General features: G+C 46.8%; 1 protein-coding gene across 3 annotated transcripts in view; it reads left to right on the forward strand.

Annotated features, from left to right (window-relative positions):
- LOC138491108 (probable cation-transporting ATPase 13A4) overlaps positions 1–25,623 on the forward strand; it is a 1,567,030-nt gene that overhangs the window by 1,237,646 nt on the left and 303,761 nt on the right. For all 3 annotated transcript variants that reach the window (XM_069617430.1, XM_069617431.1, XM_069617432.1), the window contains one exon: positions 14,014–14,136. In XM_069617430.1, coding sequence (XP_069473531.1) covers positions 14,014–14,136 — 123 coding nt within the window. The remainder of the gene's footprint in view (positions 1–14,013; positions 14,137–25,623) is intronic.

A 25,623-nucleotide genomic window follows, 5' to 3' on the forward strand; every position in this document is an offset into this window, starting at 1 on the left:
TGTTTGCCTTGCAGGAAGGCAAAGAAAGAGGGCCCAAGGTGGGTGGAGAGTGAAAGAGGGAAACACACGGGCAGGAGTCCCAATGAAAAGGATCTCTGTCTTTCTGGCATTAAGTCAGAGGGTGTAGGAGGTTCACCAATCCTAAATCACGGATAGACAGTCAGGAATGAGCGAGGGATGAGAGGAGCCTGGAGGAAAGCTGAGTGCCATTCGCATAACCCTGAAAGTTAGAGGAGAAGGTAGAGATTGGGTGGTCAAAGGGGCCAAGTAGAGGTTGAAAACCCAGGGTGAGAGGATAGAGCCCCGGGGAACGCCACAGGTAGAGAGAGAGGTGGCAGAAAGAAAGGGACCAAGTTGGACCTGGGATCCGCAGTCCAAGAGAAAGGAGGTCAGCCACTCCAGGGCCTGATCCATGATGCCCAGATTCTCAAGTAGTTAATTGATTAGGATGGCGTGGTTGACTGTGTCGAAAGTAGAGGAAGTATCAAGGAGGATTAGGACAGAAGGAATGCTGGAATCAAGGTCAGAGAGCAGATCTTCACGGGTGTTCAGGAGAGCAGTTTCTCTGCCGCTGGCAGCTCTTAAGCCAGACTGATTGATGGTCATGTAGACAACCAACAGATTCAGTGTGGAGAGTAAGCTGTGAGATGGCCAGCTTTTCCAAGAGTTTGCCCAGAAAGGGCTGATTGCGATTGGGCGATAGTTTGCCTTGGCAGGTAGGATCGACAGACGGCTTCTTGAGGAGTGGGTGCACAAGGGAGTGCTTAAGGAGCAGGGGAAAGTTCCAGTGGCAAAAGAGTGATTACAGAAATTGGCCAATATGGTCTTTGATGGTTCTGGAGGAGCAGGGGAGCACCTGTTTGGGCAACACTTTCATAGATCAGACTTGTCTAGAAACCTTGTCAGGTGTTGTCAGAGAGAAAGAGGAGAAAGGAGGAGGAGAGGTAGAGATGGCCAAATGGGGGCCGAGAGAGGAAGAGGAGATAGAAGACAGGATGTCCTGAGTTTTAGCCAGAGCCATACAGAGGGCCTGGGAGGGAACAGGAGAGGTAGAGACCACAACAGGATTGATCAGTTCCTTGCAGATTTTAAAGAGTTTGGCCATGTTCCTAGAGGCCGCAGAGACCCGGGCTTGAATGTTTGCTCTCTTCTTGAAGAGTGTTATTGCTTCCACTGGCATTTTGGTGCAACCAGACTAGCTATGTCTAAATGTGGCCTGGCATGCTTTACTGTAATTTTATTACGTGTCTACACTGGTCTACATTGTGCAGCCAGTGGGGCATGTTTTTAATGTGGCATGACATTTTTAATAGCGCCTTAATGTTCCTATGCTTTGTTGGTGACTTTTTTGTATTGAATTGGTGTTACCCTACAAAACAATTGCAAACACTCTTGCTTTTTAGCCAATTTTTCTCAGCAAGTGTGCTGTATATTGCATTAAAACACATATTGGGCCTCATTACAAGTGTGCCGGTCCGGTAACAACGGTGCCGTAAGCCTCCCGGCACCGTTGTTACCGCACAGGCACACTACGGGTCTGCCTACCGTAGTTGCTGTGCCCGGCAGGTCTGACCCTGCTGGGCACAGCGGCCACTGTAAGCAGACCGTAATGGAGGCACTGGCACCGTTATTAACTGTGCCGCTGCATGTTCCCCATTCCCATAGAGTCCTATCTGACTCTATGGGAATGGGGATTTGCAGAATTACCAGCGCCTGACATCCCGGCCGCCTGGTTTGTAATACCCCGGTGTTACTGGGAAGTCAGGCGGCGGTCATTTTTTTCGGGTCTGGCGCCAACCCACCGGTGTCACCGGCAGGGTTACTGCGAGACCCGTAATGAGGCCCATTTATATCTTTCTCCTAGTACAGTGTGCGGCATACCCCTTTAGCAGCATGTTTGTGCGTATTGTGCAAGCGTGATAATCTAAGCCCGCCCAGAGTATGGCACGACCCGTAATTTGTTGCCGAGTTGGGAGGGCCCTCAGCATAGCTTGCAGGGGGGCCCCCAAATTTTGTGTTACGCCACTGCCGGAGAGATTATCCGCATCAGCGACCTATCAGCTGTTCTTTCCCATTATAAAGCTGTGTTATAACGCATGCACCGCTTCTAAGAAGGCCGCCGCTCTTCTTTGTTTACCAGTTGCCTAGCAACCTCGTCTACAGAGCCGCAGAACCCGATTGGCCGCAGCATCATTCTTTTCTCATTCGGAATTACACAGCAGCCATGGTAAGCAGACCGAAACGGAGGCACCAACACCGTTATTAACAGTGCCGGTGCTTCAATGTTCCCCATTCCCATAGAGTCCTATATTATTCTATGGGAATGGGGATTTACAGAATTACCAGCACCTGACTTCCCGGCTGCCGGGGTTGTAATATCCCGGTGTTACCGGGAAGTCAGGTAGCGATAATTTTTTACAGGTCGGCGGCAACCCGCCGGTATCACCAGCAGGGTTATCGCCAGACCCGTAATGAGGCCCATTTATATCTTTCTCCTAGTACAATGTGCGGCATACCCCTTCAGCAGCACGTTTGTGCGTATTGTGCAAGTGTGATAATCTAAGCCTGCCCAGAGTGTGGCACGACCGGTGATTTGTTGCCGAGTTGTATGTGGGGGGCCCCCAGCATGGCTTGCATGGGGGCCCCCACATTTTGTGTTATGCCACTGGAAGGAAGTTGGGCTCTGTCTGTTTATATTAACTGTATGAGTGAAGACTCCGCTTCATGCTGCCACTCTGCATATCAAATGGAGGAGGTGTGTGTGCTACCCAAGACTGCAAGCTTTGGGGGGTGTAAACACTTCTGAGAGTTCCCCTGGTCTTTCCCATTATCTTCCTGAGTCCAATTCTGTAAGCATGTTTTGCTAGTCTGGTCTGGATTCTCCTCTGTTGTTAACAAGAGATTAAGGCATATGTAGTTCCTTTCTTGTTGGTTTATTAACAAGGTTTGTTGACATGGGTTGGGCCACCTGGCGCAGGGACATGTGTTCCAGCCCTCTTCCTGCCCTAGGTTACCTGACTAAATCTGTATGGTCCATCCATTCTTGGGTCCAAAATTCCACTTCCTGGATACAGTCTGGCTTTTGGTTTTGTTCAAGAGGGGAGTTGTGGGACATGTTGTTTTTTCTGGTTTGTTTATCACAAAGGTATTGGTCTATGACAGGGGATACAGGGGATACACATTTACTGCAGACAGCTGCTGTTGTGGACCTGGGGATACAAACCAAAAGTCACTGTGGCAAAGTCAATGTGGTCACTCCACCCCCCACCCCCACTGTTCAAACAAGCCTTTGGAGTTAGAGCCTGATTTCTTTTGGATTTCACTCTGCTTTTCTTGGTGGGAACATTTATTTCAGCATAAGGAGTTGGGACTCCACTCCTGTAGATTCTGCAGGCTTGGTCAAACCATTGATAAAATATGGAGAAGTCGTGTTCGGGGGCATCTACAGTGTCCCAGCCAGGCAAAAAGGTTTAGGTTGAGACAAACCTGTGAGTAAAGTGCCACAGTGGGAGCAGGTTGGGTTTCACATGCCAGAAGGTGCACGTATCACTTGTCGTTCATTTGAACCCTAATATATACATCATATAGCAACACAGAATGAGCAACAAATGTATTAATGTTGCGGTTGCAGAGGTTATAGAAAGGGAAGTGTGTTATAGGCCCTGTGTTTAGAAATAGTACACAAAGTTACGTTTTGAGTGAGGTGCAAGAAGGGAGCTGAAGTAGGTGGAAGATGAAGTCAAAAAGGTATTGTGGTAGAAGCAATGTCAGCAGGTCGACATGGCAAGAGTGCTACCAGTAACAACATGAAGGCCCTGATGTGGAGCTGTGGCTCTGTTTAGCTCAGTCCGGTGTCCAGTCAAACGATCGAAAAAAAAGGATCGAATGACCTTTTGCTCGAATGCAAAAGGATAGAGAAAAAAAAGGGTTGATTTTTTTTTTTATTTATTTATATATATTTTTTAGTTTGGGTTGGTAAAAAAATGTATTTAATAAAGAAAACAAGGGGCTGGAGGGGAACCCCCCCCCATAAAAAAAAAAAAATTCAACCCTTTTTTTCGATCCTTTGACTGTCGATCAAAAGGCATTCGATCCTTTTGTTTTCGACCCTATCACTGGCAACCGCTCAGTCCCAAGACAAATCCCCTTTTCCAACCAAAGAAGCCGATGTCAGAGATTAACGCTAATTCTATCCAGCTGCAGAGCTTGCAGGCAGGCAGTCTCCAGGAAACACGGGCAGATAGATCCAACAGGAAAGAAGTCTACCAAACCTAAGCAGGTGAGCCCTCATACCAGTCGTGGCAGTTTGACACGCCTATCATCTAACAAGGCAACAGAGATGGATCCCACCATGCAGGATCTCTTGAGTGGCATGCAAGAACTTTCCAAAGAAGTACAAAATCTCAAGGCAGAGAACGCTGCCCTGAAACAACTGGTTCTATCTCGAGATTCGGCCTATCAGGATAGCGCTTCCACAAGTGGAATAGTGGACAAATATGATGGTTCCCCTAAATTGCTCCGTCCATTCTTGGATTCCTGTCTAGTGCACTTCACATTTAAGCCATACTACTTTTCCACCCCTAGAACTATGGTGGGGTTTGTCATAGCCCATCTTACTGGCAATGCCCTGGCTTGGGCCACTCCATTGGTTTAAGCAGGGGATCCTTTGTTGGATAATTACGACAGCTTTATCAAGGCCTTCAAGGAGATGTTCGATCGTCCTGACCAGGTGTATACGGCACAGGAAAAGCTACTGGAGTTCCGCCAAGGATCTCAGGATATGTTATCCTATGTTACCAGGTTTAAACAACTTGCCAAGGAAGCTGAGTGGTCTAACGAGGCGTGCTTTACCCTGTTTCGTCGTGGCCTCAATGACAAAGTAAAGGATGAGCAAGCCAGAATTGCCTGTCCAAGTTCCTTCCAGGCCCTTATGGATTTATCCCTACAAATTGACTTCAGAATCCAAGAAAGAAAGGCAGAAAGAAAGAGAACGCGAAACTCCCCTCCCAAGATCTCTCCCTTTGCTCCTGCCTCAAAGGAACACCCTCCTACTGATCCCAAACCCATGCAGTTGGGAGCGATGAGAGGCCCTATCTCAAGCCAGGAAAGAAGCCGCAGATTTGACAGTGGGTTGTGCATGTACTGTGCCTCAGACAAGCATCTGGTTAGAAATTGTCCCATAGCACCACCCAGGCATTCGGGAAATGCCAGCTCCCGATCCTGAATAGAGCCCAGCTTCGGGAGACCAAGGACCGCTCCATACCTCCGATACTGGACCCTTCATCAAGGTGCAACCTGGTAGTCCTTGAAGTCACTCTACTCCCTTCCATCGGAACCCCACAGACATTTCTGGCCTTGGTTGACTGTGGCGCTATGGGTATATTTATGGACGACCAATTGGCATCCAGGCATGATATACCCAGGGAACAAAAGGTTATCATCCAGACAGTAGAGGGAATTGATGGCTCCCCCCCTGTCCTCATGATCTATCACCCAACAAACCAGGAAGATCACGCTTTCTATCCACAACCACCAAGAAGACATAGGGCCTCATTACACGGATGGCGGTAGGGATTTACCGGTACCGGTAAAATACCGGTACCGGTAAATCCCTACCGCCTTACTACGAGGTCCCTTAGCGGGTTGGTGCTTTAACGCCTGCTTTTTGCAGGTGTTAAAAACCAACCCGCTAAGGGACCTCGGAGCTAATTACGGCACCGCAAAATTGCGGTGCCGTAATTAGCGCCTTCCCCATTCCCATAGAGCCCTATGGGGCAGAAATGGGAATGGGGAAGGGCAATGGCGGAAGGGGGATTTACCGCCCCACCAACCTTGGAATGGGGCGGTAAATCCCCTTTCCGCCAAGGCGGTGCCGGTATTTTACCGGCATGAGCCATGGCGCTAATAGCACCATGGCTCACCGCCTTCCGTGTAATGAGGCCCATACAGTTCGACATAATCAGAGCCACACACTATCCAGTGGTCATGGGCATGCCTTGCTTGAAGAAGCACAACCCATACATCAACTGGTCTGCAGGCTCCTTATTTTTGGGCTCCGAATACTGTTTATCACATTGTTTGTCTTCAGTTACCTATCCAGACGCTCCCATGGTCGACCAAAGGAACAATTCTTCTCTGTTCATCTCAAATGTCAATGATGTACCAGAGATCTATCAGCAATTCTCTGACGTCTTCTCCTCTGCCGTTGTTCAAACCCTGCCTTCACATTGGCCAGAAGACTGCGCCATTGATACTGAGGAAAATGCTGTAATTCCCTTTGGCAGGATGTTTATCCTATCAGAACCTGAAAAGAAGGCCCTAAGAGAATATTTGGAGACAATCTTGCTAATGGCACCATCCGTCCTTCCAAGTCTCCCACAGGGGCATCCTTATTTTTTGTACCAAAGAAAGACAAAAAGGAGCTACGACCCTGTCTAGATTATAGGGGTCTAAATCAATGTACCCGGAAGGACAGTTACCCCTTACCACTGATATGTGACATCTTGGAAGCACTCAGGGGCGCTGTAATTTTTACCAAGTTAGACTTGAGAGGAGCCTACCATCTGGTACGAATAAGGGAAGGCGATGAATGGAAGACCGCCTTACGAACACCATTCAGACATTTTGAGTATCTGGTCATGCCCTTTGGACTTGCCAATGCCCCGGCCGTCTTCCAGCGATTTATGAATCAAGTTTTTTCTGATATGCTTTTTCTCTCTGTTATTGTGTACCTGGATGATATTTTGGTGTATTCCAAAGACCCCACACAACACCAAGAACATGTTTCTGCCTTGCTACAACGACTCAGAGAACATCATTTATTAGCCAAACCTGAGAAATGCACATTCCATGTTTCTACGGTACGTTACCTAGCATTTGTTTTAAACGCTCAAGGGGTGGCTATGGATCCTGTCAAGATCGAAGCCATCACATCCTGGCCAGTTCTCTGCTCTGTAAAACAAGTACAATCCTTCCTGGGCCTTGCAAACCTTTACAGGAAGTTTATACCTTCCTTTTCAGCCATTGTGCAACCAATCGTGAGTCTACTTAAGAAGAATACCCCTTTCTATGGACCTCTTCTCAGGACGCCGCCTTTGTTAACTTGAAGGAAATGTTCACTCATGAACCCATCTGAATACAGCCTGACGTTACAAGACCCTTTCTAGTAGAGACAGACGCCTCTGAATTCGCAATTGGTGCGGTGTTGAAACAACAAGCCCATGACGGGTTTGAACATCCTGTGGCTTACCTATCTCGGACCTTGCCCCCGTGCAAAATCCACTGTTCAGTCCTAGAAAAAGAACTGCTTGCCATTCGCCAAGCCTTTAAAGACTGGCGTCATCTCCTCCTGGGTGCTACCCATCCTGTACAAGTGCGAACAGACCACAGAAATCTGCAAGTCCTTCAATCCATGGAGTGCCGGAACAGCCGACAAGCGCGATGGGCCTTTTTCTTTGCTTAATACCAATTCCAGATATCTCACATTCCAGGGAACTTAAATATCATCGCAGATTCCTTGTCCAGATGTCCTGACTACCCTATTCAGGAAAGGCCCACCCTGCCTAAAATGTTTCCCAGCATTGTGTTCATCGCTCAAGCATCCAACATTTTGGAGTCCATTAAGACAGATACTACAACCTTGGACCTTTGGAAGGAATTCCAAGGACACAATCCTTGGGGTCTTGAATTCAAGCGTGGATTCCTTTTTTGGAGAAAAAAAACAACTAGTTGTACATACCCAATCGTTACAAAGGCGTATTTTGCACTTATGCCATGACACCTATTACTCTAGACATCGTGGGGTAAGCAGTTCCCTTCTTTCCATTCAACAAAACTTCTGGTGGCCGCGATGCTGAAAGACGTTCAGATGTATGTCCGGGCATGTGCTGTCTGCAACCAGAACAAGACCGATAACAAAAAACCTGCAGGTCTACTTCTCCAACCAGATCTTCCTTCCTGACCCTGGGAAGCCATAGCTACGGATTTCATCGTAGACCTTCCCCCTTCCAGGGGACATACAGTTATAATGATAACCATCAATCTCTTTTCTCACATGGCTCACTTTACACCATTATCAAAATTGCCTCCAGCTCCAGAAATGGCTGGACTCTTTGTAAAACACTTCTTTCGTCTTCATGGACTACCATCCAAAATCATCTCTGATCGAGGACCGCAGTACCTCGGCAAGGTGTTAGGAATTAAACGAGCGCTTTCATCTGGATACCATTGCCAGACAAACGGCATTACAGAGAGTGTAAACCAGACCCTCGAACAATACCTATCCTGTTTTTCCACTAAGGTTCAGGACGACTGGTCAGTGCTTATACCAGTCGCAGAATTCGCTTACAATAACTCTGAACACTCTTCGATAAAGACCAGTCCATTCATTTGCAACCTAGGTTTTCATCCTTCCGTGCTTCCTTCAGTACTGCCTTCTCCAAGTCCTGTTCCTTCTGTCGATTCCTGGACTGCTCAGTTGGTTTCAGTACACCAAGAAGCATTGAACCTTCTGTCCCAGGCTAGGGAAAACATAAGAGGTTTCGCATACTACAAGAGACTCCCTGCTCCAGAGTATAATGTTGGGATCAAGGTCTGGTTGTCTTCCCAGTATTTACCCAGACACTTAAGACCAAACAAGCTGGCATCCCGCTACTACGGCCCCTTCGTTGTGTCTAAGAAAATCAATCCAGTGGCCTATCAATTACGATTGCCTACAACTTGGAACAGAATCCATCCTGTTTTCCATACTTCCTTGCTAAAGCCTTATCACCACTCTACCAGGAATGCTCCCCATCCCCTTCCTCTACTAGTCCAGGATCAGATTGAGTATGAAGTCTCCCGAATTTGCGATTCCAGAAGGGGAAGATTACAATACTTGGTGGAATGGAAGGGTTATCCACCCAGTGATTGTACCTGGGAACCAGTATCCAATCTCAATACCCCCAGACTCATGCAACGATTCCATCGATTACATCCTGGCAAACTAGGGGGTACGAGGCTTCGGAGGGGGCATACTGTCATGAAATCACATTACCGCCCCCTTTGGACCTCCTGGTCCGTTCGACAACGCGCCCGAATGCTCCCAACACCCTCTCAACAAGGCGGACGCAGTTCCTTGATAAGCGGTATAGTTTCAAGCGCGCCTAGATAAGCGGCACACCCCTGCGGATCTGCACGTGTCAATGCGCTCACGATTCCTTGTTCGAATGTTGATCTTCGCACTCGCTCCTAGGGAATTACTTACCTATTGTGTCTTCCTGGTCCTCAGCTGCTGTGTCTTCCACGACTCTCCATCCAGGACTGTTCTCGCGGTTGCCTCGGACCGCTTGCCGCCTGCCCAGGGTTTCCGGGCTTCCGGACCTCAAGTGCAACCGCGGTACCGCATTCGCGACTCTCCACCCAGGACTGCTCTCGCGGTTGTCTTCGGACCGCCTTCCCATTTGCCCAGGATTTCCGGGTCTCCCGGACCTCACCTGCAACTGCGGCACCGCGACTCTCCATCCAGGACTGCTCTCACGGTTGTCTTCGGACCACCTCACCACTTGCCAGGATTTTCGTAGGCTTCGGGACCTTGACTACAACTGCGGCTACCCACGTCCGCGGGTCACCTTCCTGGACTGCTCTCGCAGTTACCATCGAACTGCCACACGAGAAGCTGAACTCTAGTTACCTGCCACAGACAGCGTGGCATCTGCAGAGGCCCGTCCTTATCTCCACAAGGCCCACAGCTCCAGGAAACGTGGGCAGACAGATCCAACAGGAAAGAAGTCTACCAAACCTAAACAGGTGAGCCCTCATACCAGTCGTGACAGTTTTCAAGGAGGATGAGGAGGTTGAGGATGAGGATTTGGATGGATGGGGCCGAAATTCAGAGAGCCTGGACTGTGTTGGTGATGTGGGAGAATAGGGCATTTTGCGTGAGAATTTAGGTGTAGAAAAGTGTATTTTTATGATCCCCAGGCCTACGCAAGTGGACAAGCAGTTCCACTACCATATCATCTGTCTTCAGGAATGATGCCTCCGAGTGCCCTTTATGGTCCAGGTCCCATTCAAGCACCCCAGTAGGGACAAAAGCCACTCTATCAGTATCAGGCATCATCACAACAACAAATGCAACCCCCAGCCCAAAATACTGCACCAGCATATGTACAGCAGCATGAACAACAGTCAGTACAACTTCCATGGAATAAAAACATTCTGCCACATGGCGCCGTAATGCACTATACAGGGACGAGTGTGGTGGCAGGTAACCACTTCCATTTTCCAGGGCCAAACACTTATCCAGATTAGGACAGCCCACGGAGAGCCCTGACATTACAAGTACTGTCATCACTGCCGACCCGGCAGAGATACCCCTGGTAGGTAAGAAAATAGATAACAAATAATGTGTTTTTATGGTTGATACATGTGCAACAATATTATGCATAAAGGAAGGGTACTCCCCTTATAAGGAAAGATAATGGACACACAGGGGTTCTCTGGGGCAATAAAATCAGTTCCCTTTATAGAAGAGTTGCCCATCAAGGTAGGTAATCAAGAAGTCTTAGCCCGCAATTATTTTCAGCAGACACACCAGTAAACTTGTTAGGTAAGGACCTGCCAAGCAAGCAAAATATGACAATTTCATTCACAGAAGAAGGGGGTAGTATGTTCCACGCCAGTAATTTATTATGCTAGCATTGTGGCAGTTCCATGAGCATTTTACAGTGACAGATCTATGAGGAATACAACTGCACACTGCATTGTTTTCTATGGAATTACAGTGTTGTTGGGCTGGGTGCCTGGTATCAGGGACAAACCATGGAGAGTGGTGTCAGGATTTTTGCTTAGGCCAGCAGTTCTCCAAGACCATGCTCCGGGGACAATTATCACTCTAGAATTGGAAGCGGTGATGATTTCAGACTACATGATTTATGTCAGTGAGGCATTTGTTAAGGTTGTTGTCCGGGTCTCGGTCGGAACATATCTTGAAGAGGAGACAGGTGTCATCTACATAGTAGTAGTCTATCAGTCTGTGGGGTTAAATGAGACATAGCAGAGTCCCCATTGTTGACAGGCTAAGGAAAGGGGTGAGTCTGCTTAGCTTTAGAGGCAAAATGTTGTTGATGACACAAGGCCCTCCAGCTCCATTACAATGCGGCATCCTGGAGGGACCCCTTGCCACGCAGCTTATCACATTATGAACCCAGAGGCGGAGGAGAGATCTGGATGTCTACAGAAGCATGGGCCTGACAGACACAAGTAAAGGCAGGTGTGTGAGATCTATAAGACTTGTAATACTTTAGAATCTGTACTGTAGCATTGCCCAGAGCGCCACCCCTGGAAGTACCTCACTGAAGAGGCTAAGGTGGGTGGTGGATCCTGATATCCACCTTCACAGAGCTTGATGTCATCAGGGAACACTGCTAAAAACAGCACAACCTTCACAGTACTATGGTCTGAAGATGACCCTCAGTCATCCGCGATGAAAGGGGCAAGCGATAAGAAAACAGCCCTTGAATTTACACTTCCCCTTTCCCAAACATTCCTCCAGGAGTGGCTGGGTCACTCAAAGAGGACCTGACCACAATGTTGTTAAAAGTAGAAATACACAACCATACAGCAGACCTACATAAATCTTTCTCTGCATTCTCCCAGGACCTATGCCACATGGATACCCATGTAGGCGACGTTGAAACCACAGTATATTCTCTACAGTAATCCCTCATCCATCTCCAGGAAGAGCTAGCCAATACAAAACAAGAGATGAAAATGCTTGTCAGCACCACTGAAGATTTAGAAAATCGACACAGCAGGGAACACCCCAGGATCCCTGTCTCAAAAAGGTCTAAAGGGAGGAACCTCAAACAATGGACACTGGATGTGTTTGAATCCCTTTTCCAGGAGATTGCCAAAAGAGGGTTAACTGCGGACAGAATACACCATGTTGGGCCAGTGGCCAGGGTCGGAGGCCCCATCTACGCAACATCATTATGTAACTACACACCCACACCACATTAAAAAGAGCTATTGCAGGCCTTAAGGGGGATCAGCACTTAACATACCTTGTCTTTCAAGATCTTGCAGCTCTAACTTTTGAATCATGCAATGAATTCACCCCATTTTTTCCACTTTTGGAGGGGCCCCTGCCAGACACTTGTTTTGGTCATTTTCAGCAAGATTTGTACAGCGAGTCAAAAGTTATTGGCAATAAAATTTTGGGAAAAGTCAATTTAAATTGGTTTATTTTAACAGTGCAGCGACTGCCACCCTATTTGTTATATATTATATAAGATTGTCATTCAGGCATTACGCCAAAGGTTTCCTATGAAAGCACCTATTTTAGCATCGGATAGAAGCAGGCAGATTCCATGGCAAATCGATTAGGAATTCCATCAGCAAACCATAATTTGCAGGTGGCATTTACTTTTTGATTCTTTTACAAAACAAAGCGTAAACATTAAGAGTAAAGGAGTTTTAGCCTGGTTTTACACTTGACTTTAGAACTTTGTTTTGTAAATGTTTAAAATTACAAAGCATGTAAGTGCTAGTGTTGATGGTCCATTTCATACAATTCATATTTTTTATAAAATGACCCACTTGGGAGCTCATTTTATATTAACTTGTAATTTTGCGTCAGGTCGACGTTATGTGTAGACATATATGCAGGCAGCTCCCAGCTGACAAATTCTGATCATTTGCACGGTGGAGTGCAAATGTGCAGGCAAAAGGTGATATGCAGAAATCTCCACAACCTTTTGCCCTACACATTTGCACTATGCCATGAAAATGAACAAACGCTGCCTGCCAAGCTTGCATGGCAGGCAGCATTTAAAACTGGCATAAACGCTGCATGCCATATGCCCGCGGTAGGCAGTATTCAATTGTAATTGTAAACTCTGCCTGCCATATGCTCATGGTACGCAACATTTAATTGTAATTGTAAATGCTGCATGTCATGCAAGCATGATAGGCATAATTTCATTTTAAATGCTACCTGTCTTGTGAGCATGACATGCACCATTTACAAGGTATCCCTATGGAATCCACCTAATTTATGCTGGCACATAAACATGGCTGGTTCCATAGGGATCCCCAACATTTGCGTCAGCATGAAATTGCATACCTGTGAAAATACTGGGGTATGTGGATGGCGGAGAACAAGAGACGCAGTGGAAATGCAAGTTGCATTCCGTCCCTTTTCTCTGCCACACAAATGGACCAAAATGTGGCGTGGCGTGAATGAAAGGTGTACAAGCCTCACTCAGAGACTGTGTGTCTGGAGTATTCTGCATAACTGCATACCTGCAGGCAATCATCTTCTCCGCCTTCCTGATGCAGCCCCTCCCTTGTGTCAATTGAGTAAGAGTGTTCATGTCTGCATCCTCCGGGACTCTCTCTCTAGCTCTTCTCTCCCAGGCCCTTTTATGCACACTGGGCTGGGGAGTGCTTTCTATATTATGCTGTGTCACCACCTACGCACGCTTCCCTGCTTAATCCACTTCTCGTGAGCTAGGGGAGTTCATTTCCTGGGGTTCATGAATGCTGTGGGTTAGCACCCAGCATTGCATTCCGTGTTGTGCGCCCAGAGTTCCATCACAGTAGCGCCTACACCCCCGGACAAGGTGCTGCGCTCGGTGGAGTCCTTAGGAGCAGCATCATGAAGGGCCCCACTATGAACTATTTACTGCACTGGGGGGAGGGTGGTCAGCAAGCCGGCGGGATCCCTCATCATCCATCCTCTGGGGGCACATCGGGTAGCGGCCGGATCAAGCCAGTCTCTAGCGACTCGCTTCCACCACATGCAGGAGCTGGAGTGCAGAAAAACCAACACTCACACACATGCACACCCCAGGCTTGGCAGGTCCACACATGTCAGAAAATGATCTCACCAAATTCTGGTCCTCTCTGCATGGGGGGGATGTAGGGCATGGACCTCTTGGACGGATTCAGAAATAAATAAACCTGTCTCGCTTGCCTTGATGTACCTTGTGGATATTCCCGGGTGACCGATTCCATTCCCTCTATTTCCAGGAGACGCGGATTAGTTTTATTGGCCAATGGAGTCCCCCGCGGGCAATGGCGGAGTACTGTTTCGCCATGGATGGACCATCGTACCAGGCTGTGGTGCAGCACTTCTACAGCTTGCTTCCAAAAGTAAGTTCAATCTGTATTGATTATTTTACTTCCAGAAAGAACAAACTAAAGCGAGCGGTGTGTGATATGATAAATCATTTATAACGCGCCTCTACACACGTGTATGCATAGGCTGTGTTCACTATGAGCACTTTAGTGCACGTCCTTTAAAAGTGATACTGCGCAGTGAAGACTGGTCCCAGTGTGAATTAGGAATGGATGCTTGTAAGGACCTAGAGTAGCTTTGGGATAAGCTTCACTGCCATCGCTCCCACACTCTGGAGCGCCCTCCCCCAACACATCCAAGATGAACCTGCTTATGCCCTCTTCTGTAAGAAAGTCAAAACCTTACTGTTCAACAAATATCTGTCGATAATCCAGACTGCCCTACACACTCTGAACTTGACTCCTGTCCTATGATGTAACAGACCTTATCCTGTATGGCTCATATCTATGCTGTAATGTAATTTCCTAACGTTGTAACTTTGCCGCTGTGATACCTGGTCTTGGCGCTACAAACAAATAAAATAAATAAATAAAATAAATAAATATATATGTGTCTGATCAAGCTGCCATGGGCGGTGGCATCAGTCATTGTGCAGTTATTGGGCGAGGAAACAGATATGCAGCCCCATATCCCCCCCACCCCTGATAAGGGAGACACAGCAAGAAGGGTGCTAGGACGACGCATGCGTTGTGAAGCTTTGGGAACAGGATACTTAATTCTACTCATAGTCACCTTTATTTCGAAGGTTAAAAATCATCCTAAAAGAATAATAATGCAGTGCACAATAAAATTAACTATTATTCACAAAAATAAAAATAATAAACCCCATACACGTAACGGATGGAATAAATACATGAGTTTCTCCTGGAGCACTCATCCTTCCATACTAAGGTTCCTTCAATGAAGGGATGTCCACGAGAAGCCGCTCGCGTCTCTGGCACAGAACACAAGTATTTTTTGCATCGACTATTGCTCTGCAATTGATCTTTGTCAGCAGTGGGATTAGACACAAGAGGGCAAACACATAGGAAATGAGTCGACCCCCCAGAGATCTAACATCACATGGGCCGAGTGCGCTCAGATGTTGACCAGTATTATCAATACGTTATCATCAGTGAGGGGGGGCTTGCGTCTCTAGGCCCAGCACGCTCAGGATTCACGTCTGGGCATACCCACCCCACTCAGGGTGACTAAAGCAAAACAGAAAGGTGATGGCTGGAATGTTTTGAACAAATGATAACCAGACGTGGGTCCCGTGCCTGCTGGGCCTGGACACCCAAGCTACTCCTCACTGATGGGGCCCAACAAGGCTGAAACATGTCTGGGGATGCTTGTGGTCTCCTGCAGAAGGGATGTGACCTAGCAGCTCGGGCTGGACTGCCCCTTTTGGGGGTGGGACTAAGCTTGATTTGCATATGGTCTTTCCCCTTCTGTAAGGGCTTGGCAGGCAAAGAAGATTGGTCTGGAGGGTTGCCCAGAGCAACGCCAGAGGTTAAGATTCATTCTAAACCTTCCAGCCATCACCTCTTTGTTTTGCTATTGTGTTGTGAGGGGTATTATGCATTTGAACAGGGGAGATGATCACAGTTATAAGTGCAAGCTTTCATTCTACCATCGACTCCATGAATATTTGCTATAGATGCTGTGCTTAGACTGCATAGTGACAAGGCCACTCCTTCAGGGGCCTTCACAGAAGGCTGGGGAAATGTGAGGGGCGCATAGAGGCGGTGGATGGAGGCATATGGAGGGTTCCTCACGGTTTCTCAGGCTACCCATGCAGAGATCTCGGGTTCAGACGGTGCCTCACGCGAGGAGCGGCCCCTTCATGACGAGAAGCACTAGCTCCTTCCTGGAGGGGCAGACTGTGGCTGCTCTCCCAGAGGAAAACCCAGTGACAATAGACCTCCAGATAGAGGTTTACCATTTACCACGTGACGTGTGAGTGCGCACGGTCAGAGAGCGCCGTCTAAAGGCCCTTGGAGTCGCAAAAGCTCCAGCGTCAGCTTCGATCAATGGCTCTGTGGGAACCCTTCAGCAGTCAGGGAAAATCAGGCAGTGAGCACTCGCCCTCAGCACAATGCCGCTAGCAAGGGGCAAACACACTTACAGAGATGCCGCGTTCCAGAGCTGCAGAAACCCGCCTTCCACCATTGATAGATGCTGGATAGGACATGTATCGCCTCAGAGAGCAGAGGCCGGCCATTGGCCGACCCTTCTGAAGATAATATGCAAACCAGCGGCAGACAATCACCATCACTGACCATAATGAAACGAGGGGGTGTGTCTATTAAGCATAGCAGATCATGGAAAATAAAGTCTTAAGGAAAGCGGCCCATCAAATCCAACCCTGCAGCTTTTCAATCAGCTTGTATATAGAAGGATGCATAAAACTAGTGTGGGTGATAGGATGGGATTCCTGAGAAAGAGTGGTGACAGCCTAAGGAGAGTTCAGCTCTGTGAAGGAGCAGAGAAGTGCATACAGTGGCCAGATATAAAATGGGAACATGGTGTGGGTAAGCTGCACCACTGCATAGGTGAAGAGCAGGGTACTTAGAGAAGCCTGCTGACCTGTGCTTAGAGAGCTACCATTGAGCACCTTGTGTGAATGGCCAGGCTACCAGAGGTAAATAATAAGACATGCTCTTGCTGGAGACCCTGAATGGGGCTTTATATCCTCCCTGTAAGCCCCCAGTAAGGGGAGATAACTACCCATGTTGGTTGCCAAACTCCATTAGGGCAAGGAGAGCACTGTCAAGGTTCTGGGAGAAGCACTGAGTCCTTCACCTCACCCTTCTAGGACAAAGACACCAACTCAGACCTAGCCAAGCATAGCAAAGAGAACAGCCTGGACCAATACCACCACCATGGTGAAGTGTGTAGGACATCCACAGCCCAGAGACTGAGCGTGATTGGCTGCACATTGTCTTTGGCAAATGCCCGGGAGTTCTGATTTATAGACCTGGGATGGACTTTGGACCGCTGGTGGTTTGGACTCGCTACCTTCTCACTGACTTTATGTTCATTGTCATTACTTCACAAACCAACCAAGGTAATGTCTGGAAGCTTTATAATTAATCTTAACCTCTGAAATTGCTCTGGACAACCCTCCAAATCATTTTTCTTTAGCCAGCCTAACCATCACAGAAATGGTAAACGCCAAATGCAAATCAGGCTTGGCCCCACACCAAAAGGGGCTGTCCAGCAGGAACTGCATGCTCACATCCCTTTTGCACGAGACCAGACACAACTCAAACATGTTCCAGCCTTGTTGGGCATCATCAGTGAGGAGTAGCTTGGGTCTCTAGGCCCAGCAGGCTCAGGGCCCACATCTGTGCATACCCGCCCCACTCAGGAGGACTCTGCCAAAAAAAGAGGGGATGGCTGGAAGGTTTAGAATTAATCGTAACCTCTGGCGTTGCTGAAGAGTGACAAATGAATGTGTCATTCATTTTGTCAGCCCCTCCCCTGTTCCAATGCTACAGAAATGGCAGGTGCACATCCCTCGTGGTCTCTGACTCACCACCGCTAACTGCAGGTATGAGAGACGCTACTCGCTGAGGCAGCCGTATCACCATATCCTGGATCAATCGAAGAATCACTAAACCTGCAGCCTATTAAGGACATGAACAAGCTGTGAACAGAGGTGATGAAAGCACATGACGTCACTGCTGAATACTGACACACATAGGCGCATTAAACACAAAGCACATATGCACCATCAGAAGACACACAAACAATGGGCCAAAATGGACTCAAACATGAAGAAAATGTTTGCATCCATTAGGTTAGAAACATATACTCTTTCTCTATGCTGAAACGCAAGGCGCACAAGAACACACATAATGCTTGCACAATACAGACCACAACTAAAATTAGGGGCCATATAAACCAAGACAGACGACACAGCTGCATGTGAGTGACAGGGAGACAGTAGAGAAGCTTTGAGGTTGTAGGGGGATCTGGCTCGCTGGGTTCACAGAAAACCCAAGCTGAACAGCCCAGACAACAAAGAGCATATGCTTGCCAAGGCTGCACATGCAAGAAAGGCCTGAATCAGCAAAGCAACCAAAGGTACCAATTCCCAGATGTGAGACACAGTCCTCCTAGATTAGTAAAGAAACAAATAATATTGGAAGGTCAAATTCCCACCAACTCAGACTTAATATTGAGAGGAAAGTAGCTTGAACAAGCCACTAGAGGCTGAGGGAGGAAACGACAACCGCAGTAAAAGAAGCTAAAATCCTCACAAATGCTTAGCAGAATAATCCAAAATGTGGTCTCCACACATGTGACCCTCGGCAGGAGGATAGTGCCTATTCATTAGAACCAGACACAGATAGAGACCTTCGTTCCCATCCAGTTCTCAGGGCAAAAGATGCAAGGAAGAGCAATGCTGAAAGCTAAATCTCCTGGCGTGTGGCCTAGAGAATCTGAAATGGTTACCTTGTTTTTGTTCTCACGACCCCCTATTGTGCTCCTGTGCTGGTAACCTTCCAAAGGGTCATGGCTGAGAAAGCCACCATTGACCAATCATGACCTCCCATCCACGTTGCCCTCCGCACTCTTGTATCAGCCAATCACACAGTGTAGAGATGACATGTCTTCAACTGTAGCAATTTAGGAGTTTGTCTCAGGCGGAGCCATCAGATAGACAGTAGCCAATAATTTCACTAACCCTTATATACTGTGTATATTGTTGACTCCCCTAACCAATCCCTTCCCACTTTAGGTTTTTGTAAAAAGAAAGGTCAATTGTGATGTCATAACCCTTTTTAAGATGCCGTCTAGCTTGGAGTAGTTTAGAGTCACACAGACTTGCCTAATGTTCGTGCTGTCTCTGTTTTATATGGTTATTGTTAAATAAAACATGTGTTTGTCACATCGTTGGTCTCTTCCATTTTTTGGGTGTGGTATTTCCCCTGGCCTGTCCTCTTTTATATCCTCAGGGGCCTTCCTCCCTATTTTGACATGTGGTGGCAGAGGATGGTTGGCCAATGCCCTTGGAGATTTACCGCTTTTTCCCACCGAACACTGGAAGGACTTCATCGTCCCCTGTGAGAACCGGATAATCTATCACGCGTGAACTGAGACAGTGGTCAGGAGCTCCCCTGGTGAAATTCCTGCCCACTCCCCACGGGACACCCTGCAGGCCAGAAGGTGAAGTGACAGAATGTGGGAGGAGTGGTTCTGGAGGCTTTGCTGACCCTCAGATGTTAGTATGAGAGCACCTATCTGGCAAATTAAAGTGGGAGAAGGCTGTTTATGTTTTTAGAAGATTTGTTTGGAGAAGATGTGGGTAAAGTGATTTAATGGTTATTTATGAAGTTTTACCTGTAGAAAGGGTTACGGAAGGGGACGCCTTAAACTCTGAGATGGATTACTGAATTTTGAGATAAGAAAAAATTAAAAGGTTATAAAAAACGAGAAATAAATGAGTTACCCTGTGTCTAGGGGCACAGAAGAAGATCTTTTACCCCGAGTGGTGGTTATTTAAGAGAAGAAGGTTATCTTGTCGAGGTTGAGGCAGGAAGATTATTTATGATGAATCCGTTGTCATATTTTAGCAGGATGACAGCTGTGCTGTTGTTTGTTTGGTTTTATTCTCTTAAGAGTGCACACATATGTCCTACACATGGAGAGGTTACAGGCATCAGTGAAAAGGTCCGAGTACGAGGGGCCAAAGGGGTGTCTGCCAATAAGAGGTGGTGAATAGGATTTGGAGGAGTGTGAATAGTAGTCTTGTTTGCCCATGATAGAGGGCATGAGTTTTGTGGAGAAGTGACGGAAATGTTTTAGTTTTAGAGGCGAGAGGTAATAGCTGGATGGTGAGAAGTTGGCTTGAGCTAATGTGCCATCATGAGAGACAATCCTCTTGTGCATATGTGTAAGTCCCTCCCGTGGTATAAAACTAAGATTTGTAAATATAGTGCAGAATTGACTCGCGAAACCGCTGGGAAGATGGTTAAAGTCTGGTCCCAGAGGGCAGCCTTTCAAAATCTGTGCTGCAACACATGACCACATATTTACATGCTGCATATAAATGGAAGAAGTTGAGCAACAGGTTAGCAATTCTGGAGCTATGGAAGATGTTCGGGATGAGTTGGAGGACCCACTCAGGAGGGCATGTAAAACTCAAACAGCTTGACAGGGGGGGGGGAGGTGAAGTGCCCACGGCTTGCCTCCTCCTCCCCAGAACACTGACCCACCAATTGAGGGGCAGGGATTATACCTATTGAAAGAAGTTAATGCAGCGGCAGGCTATATAAACCCTGTATGTGTGCCCCCTGCATACAGTAGTGAAGATACAATAAATGGAGCGGCTGAGAACTCCAAGGCCAATGCTTTCACACGATGAGTATAAGGAGTGCTGCAAATTGCAGATGAGGCTTACGGAGAGTGACAAAGCAGGAGAGGCAAATAGTCATAGTGAGTGGGTGGGAGGACAGATACTTCTCAAATTAGACAGGAAAGGTGTGGTTGATGCAAAGGACCAGGACAGATAAACACGGGAGAGGCAGGACAAGGAGGAAGAAGAGGCATAGCAGAGGAGTAAGTTGGAGGAGGAAGGAAATGAGCACAGGTGATAGAAGAGGTAGAAGAAAGGGAGGGGAAAGAAAAGAAGTGGCAGGAAAAGAAGAGGATGGAAGAAATAAGATAGGGAGAGGTTGAAAAAACAAAAGGTGGAAAGGGAGGGACAGAAGGAAGCAGAGGAGAAGGCAAAGAGGGAAACAGAAAAGGAAAGAGCGGAGGAGGAGATGGTATTGAGTAAAGAGAGACAGGGGAAAGATATTGAGAGATTAATTAAAGAGCATATGTGTCATGAGAAGGAGAAAAGTAAAGAACAGGAACGGGAAAGGGAAAGGAGCTGGGAGAGATGTATCAGAGGGATGGAAGAAATCATGAGAAATCATACACTCCCCAGCGAGGATGAGGGAGCAGGGACACCAAGGAGGATTGGGGTACTGTATTGGAACAGGAGGGATAGTTGGGCTAACCTTAAGGGAGCAAGGAGTACAGTGGGGTCTCCGCAGAGGTGGGAGCACAGCTCAGTGGACAGGGCAATGAAAAGACGAGATAGGAAGAGCATTTTAAAACAGTTGAATTTTGAGAATGAAGGGGATGAGGAAAGTGGGGACAGTTGTGGGAGAATAGGCACAGATGAGGAAAGGGAGGAAAGTGAAGTTGAGCAAGAGATGAGGAGGGCACATAGTCACTCTGCGGGAATAAGCCCAGAATGAGGGTCAGAATGTTGAGGGCGGAAGAGATAGAAGGGAAAAAATATGAACTTCTGACTCACAATAAACACATGAAGGGAGTATCACACAAATTAAAAGATGTTACCCTAAATGCACAGAGGTTGAGAACATTGCCAGTGCAAAAGTGAGCGAGCATAACTGGGGCATTTATGAGAACAAATGGGTGATCAAGCATGAACCTAATGCAGGACTAACTCAATTTCTATTACTAGAAAAGGGGGCGGGTGACCAGAATGCATACATGGGCACAAATGGACAAAGACTACTTGAGATGTAAATTACCATATTAACAGCAGGGGCAGGAAAATGGATTTATGAGTTTGAAAGGATGACATCAGGGATGATATTAGCAGTGGGTGACAAAAAGAGTTTGCTCACTGCAATTCTTTGGGAGAGAGCTGACGCTATTTAGACACTGGTGGGCTACCGTGGGTTGACAGCAGAGAACCATCACATGATGGGGTACCATGAGCAGACATATGGAAAGCCCTCAAGTTACAGTATCCGACACCTCAGAGATGAGCGTGATCATGTCCTGCAAAAGGCGGGAGGACGAAGAACCTATTCCATACATTCAGGAGATTCAGGAGCATTGGCACCTTGAGACTCGTGAACCATGGGACATGATAGTGACACTTTTTTTATAACATTTTATGACAGGGACTACTGAAGCCAGTGCAGTGACAGCTAAAGAAATTTGTGGGAATGGAAGCAAAACCATGGCCAGAGATTGAGTTGACTATTGTCAGTTTGTTGCAAGAGAATGCTAGAAAGACATATGAGGAAAGGATGCAGGAAAAAGCTAAATTAATTCAGACAAAATAATCAAAGTATTCAATGGAAGGGGCTATGTTGGCAAGTGGAGAGGGAGTGGTTAGGCAAGACATGCGGCCCAGTAAACCAATGGCTGGAGGGAGCTTCGAAGGAAGGGGAGAATACAACTGCTGGTAGTGGGGTAGAGGCGCGTGCCTAGAGGGAGAGGGAATGGATTTCAAGCTCCACAAGCAGGAGGAGGGTTTAACTATGGGGCCACCACATCACTTAGATGTGTAGAAGCAGGGGGGATGCAACAGAATTGGCAGGACTCAAGAGGGGGGACAACCTATTCACCAGAATAACGTGCGGGGCAACCCAACTATCATACCCAGGATCACACACAGTATGAGACATATGCACTGCTGAAACAGTCAGCACAACAAGCGCCAATGCATGCACAACAGACACTGACAACTGCCCTGCAGGCACCCACACATATTCTGCATCACCAGACACAACTGCAAGAACCCCAACAACAGAAAACTGGGCCACATGGAACCCAAGCACCGAAAAGCAGACACCCACACCCAGGATAGGGGTGTGACTGTAGTGGGTCGGAATCCTTTCACCAGGACAGGGATGAACCTATAACCACAATAGGAGATCCCAAACACTGACTTGATGTGTTCAATCCTATCTGTCACAGCTGACCCGCAAGCGGAGTAATGAGTCAGCATGACCATAGGTGACAAAACATTCTCTTTTTTCATAGATACACGTGCAGCCAGATCCTGTGTTAGGGAGGGGAGATATCCAATGTCAGGCATTGCCATGAATGCACAAGGCTTTCCTGGGGCCATATATTCTGTTCCATTTACTGACGAATTGCCCAGCACTGTTGGGGAAAACAACCTCGTCCTACCACTACTATATTCCCGCCAGACACCCATCAACATAATGGGAAGGGATATGAATAAACTCAACATGAATATCTCATTCACTGACAAGGAAATAGTGTGCTCCACCTTGGGGATTCATTACATCAATGCACAGGAATTCATACTAGCATTTTGTGGCCAGACAGCTCAGTGGGGTGTACCCCTGGATCCTAAGGTGTTCCAATATGGGGTGAATCTTATACTAGCATGGCTCTCTGGAATAAATGGCGAAACACTGGACTACCCACAAAGATTCTGTTTAGACCAGTGATTACCATGGCTGATGATGAAGAAGACTTAGGTGTGAATGTCTTATAGACAAATAGTCCCTATGATTTTGGCCTATTGAAATGAGTAAGGGCAGTGAAAATAAAATTGAAACAACAAGCAATTTTGTCATGAGTAAAACAATATCCATGTCAAAAGAAGCAGATGAGGGTGTTTTTGTTGAGGCAGAATTTCCATTGGTTCCAAACCCAGTGACAATATTATACAACATTCCATCCAATGCCAGACATTTTACAGTGATTGATCTAAATAATGTATTCTTCTCATTTCCCCTCCATGAGGATTCACTAACTTGACTTTATTTTCATATAGAAATAAAAAGTGGAAACATACAAGATTAACTCCACGGTACTGTGAGTACCCTTCTATATTTAACAGGGTCCTTCAGATGGACTTAGGCAATGTACACCTTGACAGTACAGTAGTTCAGTATGTGGACAAAATTTGGCATTTCTTTCTTTATTTTATTTATTTATTTATGTATTTATAACGCGCCGAAGCTCGCAAGCATCAGGGCGCGACAAGAACACGAGAAAAGAGGTCACAGGACTACATAAAAAAGAAAAGAGAGGGACTCAAGGGGGTCTGTGCTGAATATTTAACGAATTACCGAAAAAGTAACGTTTTCAGCTGCTTCCTAAATAGGGAGTAACTACTTTCCAGTCTAAGGTTATCTGGAAGCTCGTTCCAGAGGGCAATAGCTTTAGTGGGGAAGGCTCTCCCAAGTCCAGTAGCTTTGACTCTAGTATGGCTAACTTTGAGTAGCCCTTTTTTGGCTGATTTTAGACAACGGCTTGGTTCATACCAGTGAAATTCCTTTTTAAGGAATGTCTCATGTAGTGTCTCATGTAGTGAGACTGAAGCACATTATCAAAGAGACTCAGTACAGCTGATGATGGTTCTGGCAAACAAGGGGTACAAATCGTATGAGGCCAAATTACAGTATTGCCAGGAAGATAATGGAGAAGAGCAGTTGAACGCATATACACTAACCTCCGCCCCCTAACCACAGTCATAATGGAACAGCAGGAGAAGAGCTGCATGTGGGAACCCCTGTGTTGTCCCTATACCGCATCGAGTGTAAGAGAGAGAATATGTACTCAGCCAACCATGCCGAATGTACCCTAATACTGAGAGAGTTGAAGGATGTCTGCATGCACCATTGGACATCATGAAGTGCTGAGTGCCATCTGACAAGGCCAGAATGATGTCATGAAGAAGATATACGAGGACATACTGAAACAATATGAAAATACTTAAGAATGATGATGTAACTGAAGCTACAAGAGAAACATGTACGAAATGATAAAGTAGTCATGTATGCAAGAAAATATAAAGTAACTTGTGGATCAATAAGTGTAAATACGCAGCAATGCAAGGTAGATGAGATATATAGAAGATTGCTCTAGACGGATAAATAACGTAGCTAGGATGGCCATAATTGGAAAATGGATGCCGGCTCATGCAAATATTAATTCTAACTACCTCAGAAACAGAGTCAGGAGAAACTGCTTTTTGTGCAAACGAAGAAGAGTCTATGTTGGCCTGGGATCAAGGATGCGATTAAAAGACTCCTGCGGTCTGACTACAGCCGACACGAAGCGCCGATCCCGGTGACAGACTAGGCTGACCAGCCTCTACCTGGCACCCTAACCTGGGCCACCAGCTCTACTACGAGTCTGCTGCCACTTGGTCCTTGCCTTGATAAAGACTTCGGTTGAAACGCGCGTCGGCTTTTTTGTTTCACTAATTTGGCACCAAAAGGATATTATCTATGATGATGTTAAAACACTAATATACTACCACGCACATGACCCAAGGACTGGACTATTACTATCAGACCTTTTGGCAATTGGACTACTAAATCCAGCCAGCGCCCACAATTAACAAAGGTTTGTCACCCCACCAAGTACCAAATCAACTGGGAACCTAGGAGTGGGTCCCCAGACAAACCATGTGCCAGGAAGCAGGCCAAAACTACAAACACTAACAGGAGGTGCGCAGAGGACCGTCTGTCCCGACACTAACACTCCTCACCCCTTGAAACTGCTATTACAAGAAATTGCTGCAAAGCAAAAGGGGAGGCAGACGGATAAGTCATGAGTGTGAGACATATTTCTCTTAGATTAAAGACAAAAACATGTGCAAGGGCCAAGTATTGGACAATTAATAGTGAACAGGGCTCATACAAGATGGAGTGAGGTAGTCTCTAGAGGCCAAAGCAGCAATAACACCCAGCATAATTGAATCAAATAGCAGTAAA

This window comes from Ambystoma mexicanum, chromosome 10, assembly GCF_040938575.1.
Source record: "Ambystoma mexicanum isolate Mex_15411 chromosome 10, UKY_AmexF1_1, whole genome shotgun sequence".
Classification (NCBI taxonomy): domain Eukaryota; kingdom Metazoa; phylum Chordata; class Amphibia; order Caudata; family Ambystomatidae; genus Ambystoma; species Ambystoma mexicanum.